The sequence below is a fragment of the Phacochoerus africanus genome, chromosome 1 (genome assembly GCF_016906955.1).
Source record: "Phacochoerus africanus isolate WHEZ1 chromosome 1, ROS_Pafr_v1, whole genome shotgun sequence".
In the NCBI taxonomy this organism is placed as follows: Eukaryota; Metazoa; Chordata; class Mammalia; order Artiodactyla; family Suidae; genus Phacochoerus; species Phacochoerus africanus.
In genome coordinates this window covers 113,887,394-113,913,119 of record NC_062544.1, presented here as the reverse complement: position 1 = coordinate 113,913,119, position 25,726 = coordinate 113,887,394, and the positions used below count along the sequence as shown (strand labels likewise).

Genomic DNA, 25,726 nt, shown 5'->3' with positions numbered 1-25,726 from the left:
TAGAAGGCACATTTGCTGGCAGATCAGCAGGAGCCTTGAGTGGTGAGAAAGAGGAAGAGTACCAGGCCAGACCGGAAGTTAGAGAATGTCAGGGTTGGTAGGACCTTGCCAAGAGGCCAGGCTATAACTTTCAAAGAGAAGCTCACTTATTCCTTTCCCAAGTGGGAATGTAAGTGATGAGGTGCAGGTCTCCAAGATACCAGTAACAGGGCTGATGTCCTGACTCAAACCCTTGGACTGTAGCCATGTACTGTAGAAAGGACAAGCCAATCACAGTGCAGGACAGAAGCCATTCTACGAAGAGGACAGGAGGAAGAGCTCATGTTCTCTCACCATCAGGTTAACAGTGCAGCCAATCTTCTTATTCTCCGTCTCCTCTCCTTTCATGCAATCCCTGAAAGGGAGAGCACAGATGAATGTCCCGTGGCATAAAGTGGTGCCTCTGGGACAACACAAAGACCTCCAGTGTCACTGACGCATTAGTATGTCCAAACTCCAGGCCAGTATGCTCTCCAACAGAAACCTCTTCTACAGATAAGACTGTGATCCTCTAGGTTCACAGATGAGACCCTCTAGGCTTTGGCCCACTCCTAAGGTTCAAAGGTTTCTGTTAACTGGACTCTTTGTTCTGGTAGCAGAGTGTAGAGCCCAGCTGCTATATCAGGGCATTAAGTAGCACCTACCAATGTCTTCAGCTCAAAAGATTAAAATTTTTGAGTATTAAAAGATTAAATCCTCAAGTCCCCAAAAGGAGAGTTACAGAGCTTTCCTTAAAGGGCAGGTTTCATTTTTGCAGGACAATGTTTAATAGAGGCCAAGACACTCCATTCCAGAAACCTACCTTCAGGACCCTATGACCACAGCAACCATGCCAGGGCTGCCATATTCATCATCTCATTGGCTTTTCTCTCTATGGACTCCTTCCTGTGCAATAGATTTTGGAATCCCCTCTAATTAGGAGCAGAGGGTTTGGAGGGTTTTTTTTTTTTTTTTTTGTCTTTTTGCCTTTTCTACGGCCGCTCCCACGGCATATGGAGGTTCGCAGGCTAGGGGTCTAATCAGAGCTATAGCCGCCGGCCTATGCCAGAGCTACAGCAACGCTAGATCCGAGCTGCATCTGCGACCTACACCTACAGCTCACGGCAACGCTGGATCCTTAACCCACTAAGCGAGGTCAGGAATCAAACTCGCAACCTCATGGTTCTTAGTTAACTACTCGCCACAACGGGAACTCCTGGAGCTTATTTTTTGATTTAGAGCTTGCTTCAGCCAGGGCTGAGCTGCATTCACACTGAGCAGGACTGGGTATAGGAGGGGTAATGGCAGGCCTGTCAGACACAGAACAATGAGAACACTGAGAACAGATCCTTGCCAATGGAGGGAGGGGACTGGTCAAAACCAAGCCCCTGTGGGAAAGAGCAGAGGCCTAGCCTAAGGAGATGAAAGAGAATGGGAAGCAGGATTTCCTGTCATGGCTCAGCAGTAACGAACGCAACTAGTATCCATGAGGATGCAGGTTCGATCCCTGGCCTCGCTCAGTGAATTAAGGATGTGGTGTTGCTGTGAGCTGTGATGTAGGCTGGCAATTTGACCCCAGCCTGGGAACTTCAGTATGCCGAATATGTGTCACTAAACAAAAATTAAAGAAAGAGGGAGAGAGAGAAAAAGAGAAAGAGAACCAGACTGGTGAATCCAGCAAGAAGTCTCCTGTATACACAGCCAGCCAGAGTCCCAGATGGTCCCCTTTGGTGTCTGCATGACTTATAGCACAGAGAAGACTACTACTGCTTGGGGCTGGGTTTCCTCTCTCACTCTTCCTCATTCCTTAGCACTTTCCTCTAAACTCTCAAAAGGCACTGTAAGCTACCACCTGAACTCTTCTGAGAGAATAACTAAGGCTACAACGGTAGTAGCATCATTGTTACTTCTAGGCTAATTCAAAAGCCATGATATGACTGAGAAAGCAGGCTTTCATGAAAAAACTGATTTCACATGAACTCTCAGACTGAACACATCATAAAGATCTCTGAGCTCAAAGGCTGCCTCCTCTAATCTGCTCATGGCTAGGACCAAGGGGCAGAAATAAACAGACTTTACACAAAGAATGGAGTCATAGAAAAGCAGGGTCTTTATTTCCCGGAAAAACAACTGAAAGTCCTCCTGGGTCACATTTCTGTACCAGATGGTATTTCCTTGCCCATCTGCCATATGGCTCTTAGGAAGTTCTGCACTAAAGACAGTTGTTCCCTGCGTCACTCGGAGATAGGCTTTTTCTTCGCCTCTGCGATGCCCATTCCTCTGAGCCTTGACCATTCTGGATAAAAAGCCAGATGGCTACATGTCCCTGGGATGTCTCCTGGGTACATGTGCCCACGTATCAGGGGGTAAGCCTAAGGAAGTCCTGGCCTGCCTCTGGGAGAAAGTTTCTCCCTCTCTCTCCTTGACCTTCAGGAGATTCCTAATAACTGGTGACAGCACACAGCACTAGAACAGAACTACCTCTCATGGCCACATGGTCTCAGTTTCAAGGTCAGGGGATCCTCTTACTGTGGAGAGCATTCTGACCAGAGAAGAGGTCAGTTAGGTTCCTGAGAAGATACCTGTAGTCAAGAAGGCGTTCCATGAGGCGGGTAACTGAGGTTACAAAGGAAATGCCGGTTTCACGCCATGTTTCCTGTTCAACCTTCTCCAGCAGGCTATTGGTGGAAGCAAAGATAATACACATTTCATGAGCCTTTCTTGGGCACCAGAGTGAGATCCCAGAGTTTGTGGGGCCTGTGATGGATCTGGAGACGGCAGACTTACCACACTGCAGTCTTACCTGGGGTAGGGCCCAAACAGCTGGGTTCTACTCCATGCAGCAGAAAGCAAAGACAAAGCAATTACTGAACTGGCAGCAACAAATGAACAGTTTTCCATTCGCCTGTACAAGTTCCTAAGGATGCCATTGAACTAAGGGAGGGGTTTCAAAGCACCAGACCCTTTAGGTGTATACACTGTGAGATCTGTCCTGAAGAAGCAGCTGAGTAAGAGTCCATTGAGGGATAGACCTGGCTTTGCCAATTGGCTGGCTACCTCTATCACTGCTTAGAACCATCCTCAGAAAACATACTAACCAAGCTTTTCATGTTAACCAAGGAAAGATTCCAACCAGTCTTTAGGGCCCAGCATGAGGGACAGTGAATGACTCTAGGAGCTACATCTAGTCATCTCCACTGCATGGGATACTCCTATGCAAAATGTGCCAGAGCCAAGAGCTAAATGCCCAGATCCTTTTCTCACTTGCCAGCTCATGCTTCTGTTACCTCAGAGCAGCCTCTGACTTCTCCAAAGAGCCTGGCTTCTGAGATCTTCTGCCCTCCCACAGATCTCTCCTAGGGGATGATGACCTGGACTCTTTCTGTTTGTTATAGTGATGAACTCAAGTCTGGGTCTCACTCTTGATTCCTTTGCATAATGTCCCTAGCTCCCTAAGGTCATAAAAGTCACCTGGAATGGAAGGGCCAGTGAGGGGTCCAGCACTGGGACTCACTACAGCCTGACTACTGTTAATACTGCTATGATGACAACTGTCTTCCTTACATAGCACATCTCATTTGAGCTGAGCCTTCTGGGAAAGTGAGGGTTTCCCATGTGACCCATGTGACTAGAGAGGAAAGGCAGGATCATTGGCTCTCACCTCTGAGTTGTGTGGATAGAGCCACTGTGTTAGCATTTCCCAAACTGTGTTCTACAGAGCTCTGCTGTCCTGGAGGACAGAGAGGTACTCTGCGAGCAAGCATGGAAACGCTGATCACTACACCCTCCTTTTGGAGATTTTTCACATCTTTTTGCATATGAAAGGCTTTGAGAAATCCTGTAATACAGAGGCCTATTCAATTTTGCTTAACTGAGGGCTTTTAGGGCTGCATCTGTGACATATGTTCCCAGACTAGGGGTCAAATTGGAGCTGTAGTTGCTGACCTATGCCACAGTCACAGCAACTTGGGATCCGAGCCACTCATGGCAATGCCAGATCCTTAACCCACTGAGCGAGGCCAGGGATCAAACCCACGTCATCATATATACTAGTCAGGTTTGTTACTGCTGAGCCATGATGGGAACTGCTTAACTGAGTGTTTTCTAAACTGGTAAGCCCAAGATGAACTCCCCCCACCTCAGCTCCCTGCATATACCTACAAACATCTTCCTCAAAGTACAAACTGGAAAATGCTGCTCCATGGTTATCAGTGCTTTTCAGTTTCTTAGACAAGATTTAGAAGAGTTTATGAAACACTATTTGGTCAGGTAATTACTAATAGCAAGTAATTATTATTGTTCTTGGCTACACCTGTGGCATGCAGGAGTTCCTGGACCAGGGACTGAACCTGTGCCACAGCAGTGACAACACCAGATCCTTAACCATTTAGCCACCAGAGAACTCCTGCAAGTTATTTTTGTGCTTTTTCTTCCATAGTGAAATCATCTGTTAGTGGCTTAGGAAGATATTTCTCTGCCTTATTTCCACAATTAGAAACATATTCAGTTAAAAGAGAAATACTAAAGGATGGATTCATTTTCACAAATTACAATTATTTAAATTTCAAGTAAATTCATATTTTATTGAACAAAGTAGGCAGGGTATAGCAGAAAGATATCCCCTTTTGGAAACTGGAACATCTGGGCTGTACTCCTAGAGCTGCTTCTTACTGGCTATGCAACTGAGGGCATGCTACCACTTCTCTGAGCTCAGTTTCATCACTTCTATTCATCCAGATACTATCCGCCTTCCCCACCTCACAGGTGATTTTGAGGATTAAATAAGAAATATCAACACATTTTGTACATCCTAAAGTTCTAGGCAAATATACAGTATTATTCTTAGAAAATATGTTATAAGCTTATTTTCAAAATGGCACTAAAAGAAAATCTCAAAGCTAGAAATAATGAGTGAGATGGGAAAGGGCTCTAACGTTGTAAATGTCTTAAAATTTTATCTTTTTAGGAAGATAAAATACACAGCTTTACTCTCTATCTGGGAAGACCATGGTTCTCCTGAGTCCCTACTTTGGATTTAGCCCTGTGACAAGTCCTGTAAGGTCTCTTGGCCCCCATCAACTCAAGACACAAGCCACAACTGGTTGACCTGGGACTGTTGATGTCAGTCAGTACAACCCTGCTTTACAAAAGGTGAAAATCTAACTGTACAAAGCTAACTGTTTCAAGATAACTGTACAATCTTACAAGGCAGAGATTTATTTTTTTCCTTCAGAAATGCCAGCAATGAACCCTCATTAAGTCCTCACCAGCTATTTGCCCAACTGGATACAGTGTATCCTATGAAGACATATGATGATCCTTTCCTATCAGCAAACCTAGGGGCTCAGAGTTATCACCCGTCTCTATACCTTCAGTCAACTATGGCAATCCCTGAGAGAGCCTGCTGTCAGGATGCCACTTTCTTGTTGACAGAAGGCAAGCACGGCTACCACTAGGAAAAACCCAGGTCTCTCCTGATGCCCACCCTCTGAGGCCTGCCTGGCATAGGTTACTCCCCTAACCTTCATTAGCCCACTTCACCCTCTCCCCCAACGTAGGGTGCCTGGGGCTGAAGCAGCTTACAGCAGTCCGAAGAGCTCCCTGTAACTCTCGTCGCCCTTCCCTTCAGACACCATGCTGTCCAGCTTGTCAATCAGCTCGGCCTCCACCTAGAGGGAAGCAGATATTCTGTAAATCACAGGAAGGGTGGGAAATTCAGCCTCCGTGATAGGTGGGGATGGTAATAGGTGATATTTTGTCCTTGCACCAAATAAATCCTAGAGAAGGTAGGGTCTCATCTGTAGCATCAAGAAAGCACCTTGCCTCCCCAAATCAGGAAGGGCTCCCACTCTAGCGGCTGAAATAAGGGCTGGAGCTTACAAATCTCAGATACTCTTTTCCCAATCTAAGGGGAAAAGGCAAGGATTCCCTGGAGAGAAAAGTGTTTTGGATCCAAAAGAGAGCTTCGTCAGGTGTTTTTTTTTTTTCTTTCTTAAAAAAAAAAAGTTCATTCAAAAGAATATGTATGTATAAAATACATTTGGTTAGAACTTTACCCTCTAGTCAGCCAGTCACAAAAGAAGCTTGCTGGGGGGTTGGTCCTTACTGTAATGTCTGACATTAGTCTGGGCTAAGGGAGATGCGTTTCCTTTAGGACAAAAGCCTCCATTCTTTGTCCTCATAGGACTGAAAGCCCTTGGAACTGTTGCCCCTGTTGCTGCCTCATTATTGGGGCCTCCTGCACTTGTTATTGGATTCCTAAACCATGAGGAGCAATACTGCATTCATTCCCACCCCACTAATCTGCAAGGCGTTCAACAGTGCTTAGCTACTTTTCTAATAGGCCTCATTGCATTTACTCTGAGGTGGGAAACTAGTTGTAAGTGATGTGAGATAAAATCTTTTAAACCCTTCATTAGTCTTTAAAATATGGTATTGTGGTATTATTTGTATAGATATTTTATGTAAATAAAAAAATGGCATGGCTACAGTTACTAATATGCTATAACAAAAGCACTTTCTCACTCCACATAGGACCAGAGTAATAAAGTAATAAAAGAATATATATTTTTTGTCTTTTCTCTTTTTAGGGCCACACCCATGGCATATGGAGGTTTCCAGGCTAGGGGTCAAATCAGAGTTAAAGCTGCTGCCTACGCCACAGCCACAGCAACGCCGGATCCGAGCCACGTCTGCGACCTACACCACAGCTCACGGCAACGCCGGATCCTTAACCCATTTGGTGGGGCCAACGATTGAACCCACAACCTCATGGTTCCTAGTCGATTTGTTTCCACTGTGCCATGACGGGAACTCCAATAAAAGAATAATTTAATTAGGAAATTCATCGAAGGCAATTATAGTTTCTGAAATCCTGTCAGCAGAAAATGAGAATGGATGAATAAATATGGCCCTTTTATAGTGGTATGCTGTGGTCAGGATGGAGACTGCTGTGCTTTTATGTTTGGCCTGATGAGTCAGCTACTTGAATATACATTTCAGAATAAATACAAAGTCTGATCTCAGGGGTTCTTAGGGATCAAGGCCATCTGGTTTTCTCTATGTGCAGAAAAGGCACCGGCAGGGACTTGCCTGGGGTCATGTAAAGTCAGGTAGGGAATCTCTCTTCACACATACAGGTATAGGTTGTGCTTTCTAGAACAAGGCAAAGCTGGGAAGGGGACCTGGAGCAGCAGAAGAGTAAAACTGCAAATACGGGTGCAGCAGTTTCCTGAAGTTCTCAAAATGGGTCCCTGGGCCAGTGGCACCAGTCGCTAGAGATCTTGTTAGAAATGAAAATTCTTGGGCTCCATAGATCAAAAACTCAGGGGTTAACCTGTGGTTTAAGAAGATTCCAGTTCTTTTTTATTTAAATTACAATGAATTTATTGATAACTGAATTGAAAAATATGGCCTAATCATTAATAGACCTAGTCTTAATATCCTAACTTAGTATTTGTTAATATTTTTTCAAAATTTGTTTTTGGTTTTTAATTTTTTTGTATTTTCATTTAAAAAAAAATTTTAAATTTTAGTTGATTTACAATGTTGTGTCAATTTCTGCTGTACAACATGGTGGTTCACTTATACATACATACATATACATTATTTTTCAGATTCTTTTCCCATATCAGGTTGTTCTGATGCCTATTCAAGTATTAAATTTCTGTATTAGGCAAAGGTACTGTTGATGGAAGGATTTAGGGACGTTATTTCCTCACCCCCGTGCAGTGCTGATAAAAGAAGATACTGGAGTTCCTGTCGTGGCGCAGTGGTTAATGAATCCGACTAGGAACCATGAGATTGCAGATTTGATCCCTGGCCTTGCTCAGTGGATTAAGAATCCGTTACTGCCGTGAGCTCATAGTTCCTAGTTGGATTCGTTAACTACTGATCCATGACAGGAACTCTGGTCCACTGATTTTTGACAAAGAATATAGTCTTTTCAACAAACGATGCTGGACATCCACATGTAAAAAGGAAAATTAAAAAGCCTTGACCCATACTTCACATCTTATACAAACATTACCTCAAAATAGATCATTGATCTAAATGTAAAATTTTAAAACTTCTAGAAGAAACATAGGAGAAAAAATTTTATGGTCCTGAGTTAGGTAAAGAGTTCTCAGATATGATCCCCAAAGCATGATCCCATAAGAAAAGTAATGATCAATTAGACCGCATGAAAATTAAAAACTTCCGGAGTTCCCGTTGTGGCAGAGTGGAAACAAATCTGACTAGGAACCATGAGGTTGCGGGTTTGATCCCTGGCCTTGCTCAGTGGGTTAAGGATCCAGCGTTGCCATGCGCTGTGGTGTAGGTTGCAGATGTGTCTCAGATCCCATGTTGCTGTGCTGCTGGCATAGGCTGGCAGCTATAGCTCTGATTAGACTCCTAGCCTGGGAACATTCATACACCATGGGTGCAGCCATAGAAAAGACAAAAAGACAAAAAGACAAAAAAAAAAGAATCTGGCATTGCTGTGAGCTGTGGTGTAGGTCTCACATGTGGCTCAGATGTGGCGTTGCTGTGGCTGTGGCGCAGTCTGGCAACTGTAGCTCTGATTCAACCCCTAGCCTGGGATCCTCCATATGCCACAGGTCTGGGCCTAAAAAGACAAAAGATTAAAAAAAAAAGAAAGAAAATTAAAAACTTCTGTTCTATGAAAGATAACTGTTTAGTAAATAAAAAGACAAGCTAAAGACTGGGAGAAAATATGAGTAAATCATATATAAAGGACTTATATCCAGAATATACAAAGAACCCTAAAAACTTAATAAGAAGATAAAAATGAACACAAATCCTGAATAAATTTATTTTACCAAAGGTATAAAGATGGTAAATAAGCACATTAAAAGATATTCAGCATCATTAGTCATTAGGGAAGTGGAAATTAAAACCCCAGTGATATACAACTATATACCTGTTAGAATGGCTAAAATAAACAGAGAGATAATATCAAATTCTGATGAGTATATGGATCAAATGGAACTTTCATACGCTGTATGGACTTCAAAATGGCATAGTTGCTTTGGAAAACAGTTTTAGATAGTTTCTTATTTATTTATTTATTGTGCTTTTTAGGGCCACACCTGCAGCAGACAGAGGTTCCCAGGCTAGGGGTCTAATCAGAGTTACAGCTGCCAGCCTACACCATAGCCACAGCAACTCGGGATCTGAGCCACATCTGAGACCTACATCACAGCTCACGGCAACACCAGATCCTTAACCCACTGAGTGAGGCAGGGATCGAACCTGCAACTTCATGGTTCCTAGTCGGATTAATTTCCGCAGCACCACAACAGGAACTCTAAGATAGCTTCCTATAAAGTTAAATATACATTTATTACATATTCAACAATCCTATCCCTAGGTATTTATCTAAGAAAAGTGAAAGTTTATATGTTTTTTACTGTATAAACTTTACCATTTGAAGAACATTTGGATTATTCATAATCACCAAGAGGTGTATATAATCCAAATATTCTTCAAATGGTGAATGAATAAATCGCAATGGAATACTACTCAGCAATATAAAAACTAATATATTTAACAACATGGATGAAGTTCTCAATAGCATTATGCTAACTGAAAGTTTTCAGTCTCAAAAGGCTATGGTCTACATGATTCCATTTACACGACATTCTGGAAAAGGTACACCTACAGTGTAGTGATGGAGAATAGATCAATGGTTGCCATAGGTTAAATGTAGGGGAAGGGTTAGACTACAAAGGAGCAGCAAGATGGAATTTTTGGGAATTAAAAAAAAAATCTTGACTATGGTAGTGGTTATATGACTTTATATGTTTGCCAAAATTTATACAACTGTAAATCCCAAAAAGTGAATTTTACTCTTTGTAAATTTAAAAATAAATAAATAAAAATTAAAAAATTATTGTTTGCCTTGTCCCTTCCTCACTCTTATAGTCATTCACTCTAAGAGCACTGGTTCATCCCAGAATCACAGGACTGAAAAGCTTAGTGGAAAACTGGTACAGTCTCCAAGCCAATATAGAAATTTTCCCTAGAGGCCTCTAGGGAGCTTCTGTTTGAGAAGCACTAGGAAAGAGGAACTCCCCATCTCCCAAAGCAGGCCAGCTTACAGAGGACAGTTTTTGTTGTTAGCAAGTTATTTCTTTTATTAGCTAAAATTGGCTTTTTTACCACTGACACCTACTGTTCCTAGTTCTATTCCCTGGAGCTATAGATGAAATGATGGGATCCATCTTCTCCATCGTAGGGTGACAGAAGAACTGCACAGAAGGACAGCCTGAAGCCACTCAGTCAGAAGCCAAGGGCTTACATCTTATGGACCCACCCATCCGTGCAGGGGTCCATGAAATTTTAGGTTGTGAAAAGTCATATGGTCTGGGGTCTAGCCCTAGAAATGCCTAGACACCTTAGGAGTCCTCCAGAGAGGAAAGATAAAACGTTCGCACAACTTCCTCCTGAATAAAGCTGGGAGGTTACAGTCTCGGTCATTCTTTCCTTGCTTAGAAAGTTCCTTTCACATGATGTCCAATGCCTTTCCTCTGTTTCTTTTCTGGCCTCTAACTTCAGGAAGAAAATTCAAAATTAATTCTGGCCAGGAAGTTAGCGGAACCCTTGAACAGGACTCAAGATGGCCAAGGTACAGTCCATTCTCACTGGAACTATAGCCTGAGCATCTGGATCACATGCCTGGGCAAAAGGGGGTTCATTCCAGGGGAAAGCACCCTTAATGTTGCCCAGTGTTGTCTTACCTGTTTGAAGTTGCCATTTTTCCTTTGCTCCCAGTCCATCATGTCATGAAAGATGGGAATCATGATATTTCGCACTTCTGGCTGTGGGACCAGTGTCACACCCAGAAAAGGACCAATCATTCCCGGAATAAAGTGGATCTTATGTTCACCTGAACAACAAAACGCAACAGATATTAGTTTATACTTGCTTTGCTCATTCCACAGAAGCTTCCCAAGTAGGGCCACAGCACATGATTTGACCTTCACTGGAAGCATCTGAGAACATAGCAAGCCCTCCTTATGGATTTCTGAGATATATCCTTCTCTTGGCCTTTTAGGGTTTAGGGATTAAACTGGCCCAGTCCAGTTAAAACAAATGTTCAACAGGTACAAATTTTCCAAAGAATTTACTGGGAATTTCCACAAACTATCTGAAAATAATTCTAAGGTCAAGGAACAAAGTTCACTCCTCTAGACAGAGTAAGATTTCTGAGTACCCTGTAATAGATGCAGATAGTCTGTTCACAGCATTTATTTAGCAAGAAAAATTCACCTAGTTCTACTTAAACACAATGTACTATCCTTTGGGTTTCTTCCCCGTAGCCCAGAGGCATTTAAATGATGAAGATGTTCAGTCCTGGGCCCAGCCACCAGAGGTCTGAAGCCATGGGCCTCTTCACTGCCTATACTCAAGTAAGCCCAAGAGGTCCCCTCCTGAATTAGCAGGAACCTTGATAGACTGGCTAAGAGACTCTGTGTGTGTACAACCCACCTCTACCCTTTCTCTTCACATTGCATTTTTGATGGTAGCACTACATTTACTCAGACAAGCTTGGCTCATCCTTCAGTTTTCTTAATGAGATCTTTCTGTGGGTAGTGAGTGGTGTGACTACCCTGCCATCTGAGGCATGTTCCCGAAGCCAGGATCAGTTTTGAGGACAATAGGCAGGACTTTTCTCTTCCTTGTAATGATAAAACAGAGTGAACCACCTTCCAGAGCTCTGCTTTCAGTGCTTCAGAGACTAAAGAGACAAACTGTGGGCCTGTGTAATGATTGTTACAGCCAAATAAAATCAGTTCTTGAGAACAGGAAACATCATTTCCATCAAAAACAATAATCAGGAATGGCTTTATCAGGGGAATTTGACATCTTTTTTGATTTCTTCCATGTGGAAAGCCTATCTAAAGAACAAATGTTAGCCCTGAGGCAGTTTCTGCATATTCCAATCTTGGTATTTGGTACACTTGCCAGTCGCAAACTAGAAAGTTCCTGGGAATTTCAGAGTCATCTTCAATGTTAAAGTCTATACTTGAACTGTTTTGGATGCAGGGAGTAAGGGTACTGAAGCTAGAAAACCTTTTGGGGGAAATGAATCCCCACTCCTGGATCCCTGCCCTAGTGCTGCCAGGAATGCCTTGCACTTTGCTTGCTGCCTCTAGGGTCGGTGAATAATGGGATGTTAATGGGGAACTATAAGATTTTATGGCCATCATTCCTAAGATTTCAGATTCTTAGCTTAGTTGAAAGCAGACTTCCCTGGGAAGAACTACAGTGGCTTCTCTAGCATCCTGACAGTCTACTAAGAAGCCTACAGGACCAAAGAATGGCCCACCTAGTCACTAGGGCAATCCAAGGATTTTACCAAAAATTCTGACAATTTAAGATCCAAAGCAGTAGATATTAGAGAAGCTGTAAAGAGAAGCTGTTGAAAGACAGGAGACTCAAATTGATCTCACCTAGGGGCTGTAATTTCCTTCTTACACACAACTGGCAGCAGGAACCTGGTCTGGAAGCCTGCATACTAGAGACTCAAAAAGTGTTTTAATCTTTATTAAAATGAATAGCTGCCCTTGCTCATGTGCTGAGTATCTCCAAGATCGATGCTTTTCGGCCTGTAACATCTGGGACATGATGAGCACAGAGGATCTTATAAGTTCTCGAAGTAGTAAAAACTACTGGAGCCTCATCTTTTTCTCCTGTTGACTTTAGTTTTAAAAAATGAGATTGTGGGAGTTCCCGTTGTGGCGCAGTGGTTAACGAATCCGACTAGGAACCATGAGGTTGCGGGTTCGGTCCCTGCCCTTGCTCAGTGGGTTAATGATCCGGCGTTGCTGTGAGCTGCGGTGTAGGTTGCAGACGCAGCTCGGATCCCGCATTGCTGTGGCTCTGGCGTAGGCCGGTGGCTACAGCTCTGATTCGACCCCTAGCCTGGGAACCTCCATATGCCGCAGGAGCGGCCCAAGAAATAGCAAAAAAGACAAAAAAAAAAAAGAGATTGTGCATATGTATTCCTGGGGTCTCTTTCTCAGCTTAACTCTCACTGCCAAGGGCTTTGTGTACTTGTGCTACACTATACCATCCATCTGAGGTGTTATGTTAAAGATATGTAAAAATCTCTTGGGTCTGAATTAATACTCATAAAACCTGGGGGAAGTTATTAGTCTTGCCACTTTTTTTTTTCATTTGCCTATGCAGTATGTGTAGGGGAAAAATATGGAGAAAAGACCTACCCAAATTCTGCCACATGCTGAACAGTTCATAAGCCATCATAACACGCATGTCCCCATACCTGGGAACAGAGCACAGGAAGCAGCTATTAGTGGGAGAAGGTTCAGGAAGACAAAGCTACAAATCTAAGGAGGCCAGTATTTCAGCAATGTTCCTAACGCTTCCCCAAGCATTAAGTCATCTGGCTCTCAGCTGAACTCTTACACTTGGCTCCTTGGGAAGCTACCCCAGTGAGAACTTTGTGGACTTCTGAAGGAGCCTCTCATGGAATCATAACCCCATCTGGGCACATCTTGGGAAGATGAATAAGAGACATATGTCTTACTTATCTAGAATCTTCTTCCTCTTGGCTGAAGTGATGATTTCTAGCTGAAGGCTTGGCTGGTTTATGAACAGAACTGCCAGGCTAAAATAAGAATTCCACACCTAGAGAGACAGAGAAAGAAGAAACATATGACAGCCTGATTCCTTAACCTTGCAAGGAGAGACTCTAAATATATGCATGGAGCACAGAATTCATTTCACAACATTAAGATCTTGATTTTTAAAAATGTCTTTGCAAATAGGACTTTCCCCTCCTTTCTTGACTTCTCTGAAACCAAGAGTGTTGATTCTGGACTAGAAAACATACTCATGGATGTCTGGTTCCCAATACCTCCAACGGGGGTCTCCTAGGTCATACTCTAATCACTATCAAGCTTGGAAACTATTTGATACTACGAACATATTAAGAAAAAGCCCCTACGCGTTCCCCTTGTGGCTTAGCGGGTTAAGGACCTGACGTAGTCTCTGTGAAGATGTGGGTTTGATCCCTGGCCTCACTCAGTGGGTTAAGCAGCCTACTGTAGGTCGCAGATGCAGCTTGGATCCAGTGTTGCTGTGGCTGTGGTGTAGTTGGCAGCTGCAGCTGCCAATTCAACCCCTAGCCTGAGAACTTCCATATGCTGCAGATGTGGCCATAAAAAAAACAAAAACAAAAGAAAGCCCCTAGCCACCTAGCAGAAACCTAGCTGAATCCTTCTCAAATTCCTGACCTGCAAAATGGTAAGCAAAATAAAGTAGTTGTTTTAAATAAAACAAAAATAGTGAGCTTGGACCTACTGTATAGCACAGGGTAATCTACTCAATATCCTGTAATAACCTATATGGGAAACAAATCTGAAAAAGAATGGATTTATGCATAGTGACTCATTTTGTTATACACCTGAAACTGAAACAGCCTTGTAAATCAACTATATGTCAGTAAAAAATTTTTTAAAAAAGAATGAAAAGATATATAATAAAAATGAACAGTGAGATTGGTTTTGGCTTTCTAGGGTTATTACAAAGATAGTGATGGATTTCAGGAGCTCCTACCTTAAAGTCGAAGTCTGTCTCTGTGAAATTCTTGTGTAGTGCAGAAGATAGGTACTGGACAGTAGTGACTATAATACTGCAGTAAGGGAACAAGGCGTTGGCAGAGTTAAAAGACTAACAGTGGCATCCGATAGCTTAGCATCAGTGGTTTATGGCTCCTGTACAAACTTCTTAAGCACAACTAGCTCTCATGTAAGAAACAACTTTAAAGGAAAGAGATAGATGGCACCAACCCCATAAAAAAACACCCATCCTGGAGAAACGCCCCATAGTTGGCAGAGAAGTACAGAATATCAGTATGTTCTAGACTTAGCTCTGCCATCACCTGGCCTTGGTACCACTTCTCTCTGGGCCCTAGTTTCCCTGCCTATAAAAGGAGGAGAGTGGGGTTTGATGAATCTTCAAGGTTTCTTCCAGTTCAAAGAGTGATTCTAGCATTTTGGGGATCCTGGATAATGAACATATATCGTGACCACCAGAGGACTTAGAGTATCATTCTATTATTTTACTTGATAATAGAAGTTTATAGTTATTAAATCTCTACTTTTGTCACATGCTATTGTTTTCATCTATAAGTCATTTGATTTCACCTTTGATCTAGAATATCACTTTAGATTTTAGCCTGGGCATATTTAAGGGGCTGACTTGCTAGAACTGAGGGCACAAGATAAGGGAGAGAGGAAGTGACGTGGGATAGGCAGGTAATGGTTTGACTAGAGAGGGTATTGGATGCCTGGCAAAGGAGCTAATGTCCAACAACGGCACCTAACCTCTGGTGAAGAAGAAGGCCAAGGCAAAATTGGTGCATTAGAGAGACTAGTCACCAGCAAACAAATTTGAAAAGTAAAAGCCTTGAAAGAAGAAGCTGCTCCTATAGAATGGGCTGGAAAGCCTGAAGTGGTCTGAGTAGAGCAAAGAGATAGAGACAAGAGGGGATCAAATGGCAAATCCACTGTTTGAGGAAATACCTGTGCAACTCCGTTTATAACCATTTTTCTATTCTGTATAAAATGTGTGCAGTTTTGAAAAAAGAAAAAAAGAGTGCTACGAAAAGTATAAAGTGAAAAGACCATGCTGATACCTTGCTAATACATTTAACATAAATAATTCCACTACATTCTGTATAATTCCAACATAAAAGGCAGATGAGTGGGTGGAGGCAGTAGGCTAGCGAGTGGAGGGAGACCAGACAAGCAAGCCCCTTACCACCCAAATTACTTGTCTGGTTTGCCAGTCAGAAGCACAGGGTAGAAATACGAATGGGGCAGACAATTTGAGGTCAGCCCTAGAGTGAATTATGGGGCCAGAGTCAGAAGTGGTCAGAGTCCCACAGCCAGGTCTCCAGTAGGTAATTACCACTAGCTACGGGAGGTAAGCAATGTCTGGCAGACAACACAAAACAAATCAAGAGGAGAAATCAGGATACTGCATGAAACTACAGAGCAACAGAGGCCAATGAACAGGCCCTCCTCAAGGAGGAACCCTTTTCTAGGTATTCTATTTCACATTCTTTACATATCCTTTTCTATCCTTATCATGACATCATTTGCCAGGCACTCAGACTCCATTTTTGAACTATCTTTGACTCTTTCTTCTCCTTGAACTTTGGTAAATGGCCAAGTCCTACTGATTGTACCTCCAAACATTTTCACATTTACCCTCTGCTCTCTGTCCCGATGGCCTTGACCTTGATTTCTGTCTTGCTTCTTCTCTTACATATACATACACTCTCTCTAAGAACAGCTCTGTGGATGCTGGTGAAGTACCCTTCCACACTTACTTGCTTGTAAGAAGTCTCATCACCATCCAGTCCCGAGGAAAGACACTCATCTTCATCAGGTTCCGGAACACACAGAAAATCTTCAGCAGGAATTCCTGATCCAAGAGGAAAATCTGATGTGAGATGCCACCTCTACCACTGTGGCATACATTTCCTCAACAGGGCTCTCCTGACCTCTAGATCATGAGGATGGGTGAGACCAGTGGGTAAGACACTGGTTACCCTCATGATTTGCTTTTCTTTTAAGAGGGTTATCTGAGAGTGAGTTGTGGGAACTCTCACAGGCCACATGGGAACAGTACCAAACTGGACAGAAGAGATGCAGCTATATAATCCACTCAGCCCAGAGCCTAAAGACCAAAGCACAGGAGGTCCAGCAGAAATGGTATCCAACTGAGTCCATGGGTCTTAATCTTTGGGGCATGTACCTTGAACACTTGATCATTAAGGACTTGCTTTATTGGATGTTAAGCACACACTGACAGGTGAGGCACTTTAGGGAATGGCAGAGTAAGTACCTTCAAAAAATGTGCTCTTCTATGATAGCAATGAGAACAGCGGCAAAGACCGGTAATCAAAGGCTTGCAATGATCCAAGGAGTGTTATTCAAGAAAAATGGTTGAATTTCAGTACCTTCAAACTATCCTTGAAAACAAGCAGCTCTAGAACCACAATAGTGGTGAAAGCCAACAGCCTAGCAGTCACCAGAAAAGACAAGACGGTTTTGGAGTGCCCCCAAAGTGCCATCCCAAGAGAACTGTTACTGTTTGATTTATTTGGCAGTGACCTGGGAAAGCCCCATTCAGAGGGCTTAGCTGACCTGACTCAGAGTTCACTGAGAGAGAAGAGCCTTATCCCTAGAGCATTTGTTGAAAAAAAAATCAGCTATAACAATTCAACATTCCATTTGTGTGAAGCAAACATAACAACTGGGGCAAACAAGAGAATGGCCAAAACATTTAAAAGAAAAATCTGAGTGATGAGATATCCACATGGGGATTTGAAAAGCTCTGACATATTCCTAGGGATTTATAAGGCCACATATGTGTGCAGGGCTGTACGCATTCCCAGGAAAGACCTAGGAAGCCTAATCTCTCACTTCTGGCTGACTTTGAGGCTCTATGCAAGCAAGAAGTAAAGGTTAAGGCAGCAATGTAAACTGCCTGAAGCACTGAAGGCAAGCCCCAACACCACAGAGACACTTAGCAAAGTGTGGAAGACTTGTTGATTTAAGGCATTTAAGGAAATCTCTGTCTAGTTATTAGCTAATCATGAATGAAGACTTCAGTGGCTGCACAAAACAAAAATATGCAGACATGAAAGAATCAGTCCAGGAAAGACACTAAAGCAAACAAACATGTATCAACAACAAGAGCAAAATAGTAACAAACCCTAGAGATGTGGTAAGGGGAAGGGAATCTGATTTCCAGAGTTGCCACATTGTTTAAATTGTCCAATTTCAAGAAAAGGAATTATAAGATGTGAAATAAAACAGGAAAGTATGGCCCATATGTAAGAAAAAAGAAGTAAACAGAAACACCTGGGATAGCTCAAATAGGGGACTTACTAGGGGACTTTAAATCAGCAGTTATAAATATGTTCAAAGAATTAAAGGAAGCCAAGCCTAAAGAATTAGGTATAAGAATAATATACTACCAAATGGAGAATAAGATAGATATTATTTAAAAATCATCAAATAGAAATTGTAGAGTTGTACCATAACTGAAATGAAAATTTCACTAGAGGGGCTCAACAGCAGATTTGAACTGGGAAAAGAAAGAATTAGTGAATTTAAAGATAGATCAATTGAGATTATACTGAGGAACAGGAAGAAAAAATGAAGGAAAATGAACATAGCATCAGAGACCCATGGGACACCATCATGTGTGCAAATATACAAATAATAGAAATGTCAGAGAGGAAATATCGTCCAAAAAATAATTAGGAAATATTTGAAGAAATATTATCCAAAACAAAATCCCAAATTCGATGGAAAAACTCTTCAATCTACACATCCAAGCAGCTCAATAAATTCCAAATAAGATAAAATCACAGAGACCTACATATAGACACATCATAGTTAAACTGTCAAATGCTAAAAACAAGGAGAGAATCTTAAAAACGACAAGAGGAAACATGTCCAAACAATTCTCAATAAGACAGGCGACTTATCAGTAGACACAATGGAGGCCAGAGGCAGTGAGGTGAGATGATATAATCAAGGTACTGAAAAAATGTCAACCAACCATCTTAAGTCTAGGAAAACTATCATTCAAAAATTAAGAAGAAATTAAGACATTCTAAGATTTAAAAAGCAAGAGAATTTGTTACTAGTAGACTTGCCCTACAAGAAATAGTAAAGCAAATCTCCCAGAGTTAAATAAAAGAAAGGGAATAACAAAAATTAGGGCGGAAATAAATTAAATAGAAAAGAGGAAAATGGAGAAAAACACGAAACCAAAAGTTGGTTCTTTGAAAAGAGCAACACAATCGACAAACCTTTAGCTAGTCTGACCAAGAAAAAAAGAAAGAAGACTCAAATTACTAAAATTAGGGATGAAGGAGGGGATATCATTACCAATGTTATAGAAATAGAAAGTACTATAAGAGACTACTATGAACAAATGCGTGCCAACAAATTACATAATATATAAATTATATATTATATACCTAGATTAAATGGACAAATTATTAAAGAATTTGTAAAAACTTATAAAAATCTAGATGAAATGGACAAATTCTTAAAAAGATACAAACTACCAAAATTCATCCATTCCTTTCATAAATGAACAGATCAAATTAATAATTTAAAAACTTCAAAGAAAAGCACAGGACCAGATGGCTTCACTGATGAATTTTACCAAATGTTTAAGTTAGAATTAATAACAATACTTGTATTTTTTGTTTAATAGCTATACCCACGGCATATGGAAGTTCCTGGGCCAGAGATTGAAACCGAGCAGCAGTTATGATCTAAGCCACAGGTGCAGCAATACTAGATCCTTTAACTCACTGTGCCAGGCTGGGGATCAAACCCACACACCTCCACAGGGATCTGAGCTGCTACAGTCGGATTCTTAACTGTATTAACTGTTTACAAATCTCCTTTGGGGAAATGTCTATTAAAATCCTTTGCCCAGGAGTTCCCTTGTGGTGCAACAGGTTAAGGATCTGGTGTTGCACTGTGGTGGCTTGGGTCAGGGCTGTGACACGGGTTTGATCCCTGACCTAACAACTTCCACATGCAGCAGGTGCAGCACCCCCAGAAAATCCTTTGCCCATTATAAAATTGGGTTCTTTGACTTTTTATTGTTGATTTTTAAGAGTTCTTTATATTTTTGAGGTAAAAGTCCTTTATTAGATACATGATTTACCAATATTTTCTTTCATTTTGTGGTTTGTCTTCAGCTTTTCTGATAGTGTGCTTTGGATTACAGAAGTTTGCAATTTTTTTTTTTTTGTCTTTTTAGGGCCACACCTTCAGCATTTGGAAGTTCCCAGGCTGTGGGTCGATTCTAAGAGGTAGCTTCCGTCCTATGCCACAGCCACAGCAATGCGAGATCCAAGCTGTATCTGCAACCTACACCACAGCTCTTGGCAACGCCAGATCTCCAACCAACTGAGCGAGGCCAGAGATCAAACTCATGTCCTCATGGATACTAGTCAGGTTCGTTAACCACTGAGCCACAATGGGAACTCCCAGAAGTTTTTAATTTTGATAGAGTGTAACTTCCTTATTTTTTCTTTTGTTGTCTGTACTTCTGGTGTCTTACTTCTTAAATCACTGCTAAACCCAAGGATATAAAGATAGATTCCTATGTTCCCTTCTAAGAGTTTTATGGTTTAGCTCTACATAGGTCTATGATCCCTTCAGAGTTGATTTTTTTATATGGTTTGAGGAAAGATACAATTTCATTCTTTTGCATGAAGATATCAAGTTATCCCAGAACAATTCGTTGAAAAGACTCTTCTTTCCTCATTGAACTGTCTTGGCACCTTTACAGAGTATCAATTGACTGTAAATATAAAGGTTTATTTCTGGATGCTCAATTCAATTCCATTAGTTTTTATGTCTATCTTTATGCCAGTACCAATCTTGACTACTGTTATTTTAAGTTTTGAAACTGGAAGGTGCCAATCCTCCAATTGTATTTCATTTTTTCAAGGCCATTTGGCTATTCCAAATTCCTTATATTTCCATATGAACTATGGATCAGATTACCACTTTTTGTAAAAAAACTGCTAGAACTTTGATAGGTTGTTTCAAACCTGTAGATCATTTTGGGAAGTTATCACCATCTTAATATTAGGTATTCCAATCCATGAACATGGAGTGTCTTTCCTTTAATTTAGGCCTTCTTTATTTCTTTCCCTAATTATTATTACTATTTTTTGCTTTTTAGGGCCTCACCCATGGCATATGGAAGTTCCCAGGCTAGGTGTCTAATCAGAGCAATGCCAGATCCTTAATCCACTGAGCAGGGGCCAGGGATCGAACCCACATCTTCATGGATCCTAGTTGGGTTCATTAACTGCTAAGCCACAAAGGGAATTCCCTCTATTTTATTTATTTGATACTATTGAAAATGTAACTATTTCCTTAATTTCATTTTTGGGCATTCACTGCTAGTGTAAAGAAATTTAATGGATTTTTGTATATTGACTGTATATCCTCCAACTCTGCTCAATTTGTTTATTACTTACTTTCTTTTTTTGTCTTTTTGCCATTTCTTGGGCCACTCCCACAGCATATGGAGATTTCCAGGCTAGCGGTCGAATTGGAGCTGTTGCTGCAGGCCTACACCAGAGCCACAGCAACAAGGGATCTGAGCTGCATCTGCAACCTACACCACAGCTCACAGCAACGCCAGATCCTTAACCCACTGAGCAAGGCCAGGGATGGAACCTGCAACCTCATGGTTCCTAGTCGGATTCGTTAACCACTGAGCCATGATGGGAACTCCATTTATTAATTCTTATAGTGTTTTTTGTGACCGCCTTAGGATTTTCTGCATACAAAATCATATCCTTTGAGGACAGAGTTTTATTTCTTTCTTTCCAATCTGGATGCCTTTTATTTCACTTTTGTGCCTAACTGCCCTAGCTAGGTCCTCTAATACAATGAATATAATTGGCTAGAATAGACATGTTTCTCTTGTTCTTGATCTTAAGAAGAAAACATTCAGTCTTTTTTTTTTTTTTAGGGCTGCACCTGTGGTATATGGAGGTTCCCAGACTAGGGGTCCAATAAGAGATGTAGCCACCAGCCTACACCAGAGCCACAGCAATGCCAGATCCGAGCTGCGTCTGTGACCTACACCACAGATCACAGAAATGCTGGATCCTTAACCAATTGAGTGAGGCCAGGGATTGAACCCGCAACCTCAGGGTTCCTAGTCAGATTCGTTTCCGCTGTGCCTCGAAGGGAACTCTCAGTCTTTTGTTATTACGTATAATGTTAGCTGTGGGTTTTTCAAAGATGTCCTTTATTGGTTTAAAGAAGTGTCCTCCTATTTTTAGTTTGTTGTATGATTTTATCATGAAAGCTTGGTGGATTTCTTTTTGTATTTTTTTTAATTTAAGTATAGTTGATTTACAATTTTGTGCCAATTTCTGCTGCACAGCAAAGTAACTCAGTTATACATAGATATACATTCTTTTTAAAAAAATATTATTTTCCATCATGATCTAGCACAGGAGATTGAATATAATTCCCTGTGCTATACAGTAGAACCTTATTGTTTATCCATTCTAATTTAAGAGTTTGCATCAATTAATCCCAAACTCCCAGTCTATCTCATTCTCTCCCTACTTCCACTTGGCAACCACAAGTCTATTCTCCATGTCTGTAAGTCTGTTTCCTGTTTTGTAGATAGGTTCATTTGTGCCATATTTTAGATTCCACATACAAGTGATATTGCATGGTATTTGCTCTTCTCTTTCCTGCTTCACTTAGTATGATAATTTCTAGTTGCATCCATGTTGTTGCAAACGGCATAATTTCATTTTTTACAGCTAAATAGTATTCCACTGTATATGCACCAAATCTTCTTAATCCATTCATATGTTGATAGACATTTAAGTTGTTTCCATGTCTTGGTTACTGTGAATAGCTGCTGCAATAAACATGGCGGGTGCATGTATCTTTTTGAACTATAATTTTGTCTAAATATAGATAATGGCATATAAATTTTTTAATATGTTTCTGGATTCAGCATGCTAGTATTCTGCTGAAGATTTTTCCATTTCTATTCATAGGAACATTGGTTTTTCTTGTGATGTATTTGTCTGGTTTTTGTATCAGGATAATAGTGACGTCATAAACCTAGCTGGAAAGCTGCTCTTCTATTTTTGTGGAGGAGTTTGTGAAGAGCTGGTATTAAGTCTTTAAGTTTGGTATAATTCACCGATTTAGCCATCTGGTCTTGGCTTTTCTTCCCAAAAGGGAAGTCTTAAATTATTAACTTGATCTTGTTACTTGTGAAAGCATTTTAAGGTGGATAATCAATGAGATAATGAATTATATAATTTAAAAGTGTGAATTCTGGGGAGTTCCTGTTGTGGCTCAGCAGCAACAAACCTAACTAGTATCCACAAGGATGTGGGTTCAATCCCTGGCCTTGCTCAGTGGGTTAAGAATCTGGCATTGCTGTGAGCTGTGGTTTTAAGCTACAGACAAGGCTTGGGTCTGGCATGGCTGTGGCTGTGGCTTTGGTGGGCAGCTATAGGTCTGATTTGACCCCTAGCCTGGGAACTTCCACATGCTGAGGTACAGCCCTAAAAAGACACACACACACAAAAAGTGACTTCTGGAGCTCCCTGGTGGCTCAGTGGGTTAAGTAAGGGTCTGGTGTCACCACTGCAGCTTGGCTCATTGCTGTGGCGCAGGTTTTATCCCTGGCCCCAGAACTGCTACATGATGTGGTCAAGGCCAAAAAAAGAATTTTTTTAATGTGAATTTTATGGTGTGCAAATTATATCTCAATAAATGTTGTCATAAAAAAGAACATATGTACAGAATTCTATATTTAGTACAATGGATTGAACATGTCCCTTCATTTATGTTTTTCCTCAAATCCCCTAAAAATGACAGTCAAGCAACAGAAATACATATGCCTGCAGAGACAAAGAAAACAGGGGAAGAGAATACAGTAATCAAGAGGTTAATAAATTTTGAAAGCTTTCATGGTAAGTCACATAGTATATTTGAGAAAGCTATATCCTAGATCCTTTGGTGGTGACAGCAATAAAAATTTCAGAAACTGTAGGCGTTGCCAGGCACCTCTGTGGGAATGGGGATGAGAGCTAAAACCAGGAAAATTGGCTTATTGTCTCCCCAGTATCCCCTCTGCCATGTCACATCACTAGGTGACCAGCCTTTCCCCACCCTGTTGGAAGTCTAATGCCTGTTCTCTGGAGTAGCTGATGACTGAGGATGTCTTTAAGAATACAGCAACAGGGAATTCCCGTTGTAGCACAGTGGAAATGAATCTGACTAGTACACATGAGGATTTGGGTTCAATCCCTGGCCTCGCTCAGTGGGTGGGTGATCTGGCGTTGCTGTGAGCTGTGGTGTAAGGTCACAGATGTGGCTTGGATCCCGTGTTGCTGTGGCTGTGGTGTAGGCCGGCAGCTGTAGCTCCGATTTGACACCTAGCCTGAAACTTCCATATGCTGTGAGTGTGGCCCTAAAAAGAAGGGAAAGAAAAAAAAAGCAAAAAAAAAAAAAGAATACAGCAAGAGTTGAGGGCTGAGGTGCCAAAATGACAACAGGCATTGAGAGAAAGTTTACCTCCTGAATTCCCAGCCCTTTTTTGCTATCTGCTTCCTCGAATATTGACTGGCTACTCCATCCCTAGATGGGGTAAAGCATTCTACTCCAAGGAAATAGACAAATCCAAGAGAACAGGCCAACAAATACAGAAATTAGAGGACACACTTACCAAATGGCCAGACCCTCTTCAGTCATCTACAGGAAAGCCTGCTAGAGACAAGCCCTGTACACACACCTTTAGCACCAAAGGACATAGATGGCATGTCCTTAGACTGGCATCTAGGAGTCTCTACGTATAAGAGGAAAGTCTCTAACATGAGAGAGAGGGCAAGTCTCTAGGGAAAAGAAGTGACCTGACAGTATCTGACAAATCTGATGATGAAGAAAGTTGAAAAAGGCATATTATAGAAATGATAGAAGGAATAGGAAATCCTAGACAGGTTTGAAAACCAAAAGAAAACAAAAAACAAGCAAGAACAAGAGGCAATTAATTCCAGGAAAACCAAAAGCTTTATAAGAAAAGAAGTGTAATAGTTTCTGCTGTGGTGCAGTGGGTTAAGAATCTGACTGCAGCAGCCTGGGTTGCTGTGGAGGTGTGGGTTAAGGATCGGCATTGCCACAGCTGTGGCACAGGCTGCAGCTTTGGCTTGGATTCAATCCCTGGCCTGGGAACTTTCATATGCCATGGGTGTGGCTAAATAAATAAATAAATAAGTGTAATAGTACAGATCTTGGCTAACCAAATGAAGAGTTGATGACCAATTTAAACAAAAATTATGCAAACTCTATTTGAAGAATGAGAAGAACATGTATGTCTAAGAGAAATGATTCAGGAAAATCCGCCACATTTTCTGTAAGAATAAAATAGATAATAACTAAAAATTTAAAAAAAATTATATGGCAGTAGAAGCTACTGAAGAAGAATAGCAAGAATAGCACTTGAAAAATAGCAAGAGTTCAAAGTGGCTGCCTTTAGGGAGAAGTGATTAGACATGGGTCAGGTTAAGCCAAGGAGCCAATTTTATGTTACACACTTTGTAAAGTGCTGTGGCTTTTAAAATTATTTATACACATTTCTGTGAAAAAACAAACACTTAATTAAAAAGTAAGAGAACAATGCTAGCCTGATTCTGGTTGAGGATCAGCACAAGAGCTCCGGGCTCTGGCTAACTTTCAGGTTACTTCAAGGACTGTTAAGTTCATCCCTTCAAGAAGACAAGCTGACCTCACTGCAATGAGTTAATGATAACAATCTGCAGAGACTCATGTTTGTGGAAAGGCAGGCAGGATCGGATGCCAGAAAGTGACATGTGACACATTAACTGATACAATATGATTAATAAAATGAAAAACAGTATAGTGCACTACTATGAAATGCAAGTGACTTGACTCTGGATAGAGGCAGAACATAGATCTTTTATCTGGGGAGGAACTGAATAGCATGTTCTAATGCAAAGCTCTAGCAGTCTGTCAGTAGTTGATAACATTTAAAGCTTGGGAACATTTTTTGGTTATCTGGATCACAGTCCCATTTCTCTACACTATCTGCCCCTCAGTGCTCTGGATCC

General features: G+C 41.3%; 1 protein-coding gene across 5 annotated transcripts in view; it reads right to left on the bottom strand.

The window, feature by feature from the left end:
• Positions 1-25,726, bottom strand: part of DOCK3 (dedicator of cytokinesis 3) — a 489,707-nt gene that overhangs the window by 39,667 nt on the left and 424,314 nt on the right. For all 5 annotated transcript variants that reach the window (XM_047775399.1, XM_047775426.1, XM_047775408.1 and 2 more), the window contains exons 28-35: positions 16,385-16,479; positions 14,605-14,680; positions 13,574-13,674; positions 13,251-13,309; positions 10,761-10,909; positions 5,602-5,687; positions 2,601-2,696; positions 334-394 (exon numbers count right to left, since the gene is read on the bottom strand). In XM_047775399.1, coding sequence (XP_047631355.1) covers positions 334-394; positions 2,601-2,696; positions 5,602-5,687; positions 10,761-10,909; positions 13,251-13,309; positions 13,574-13,674; positions 14,605-14,680; positions 16,385-16,479 — 723 coding nt within the window. The remainder of the gene's footprint in view (positions 1-333; positions 395-2,600; positions 2,697-5,601; positions 5,688-10,760; positions 10,910-13,250; positions 13,310-13,573; positions 13,675-14,604; positions 14,681-16,384; positions 16,480-25,726) is intronic.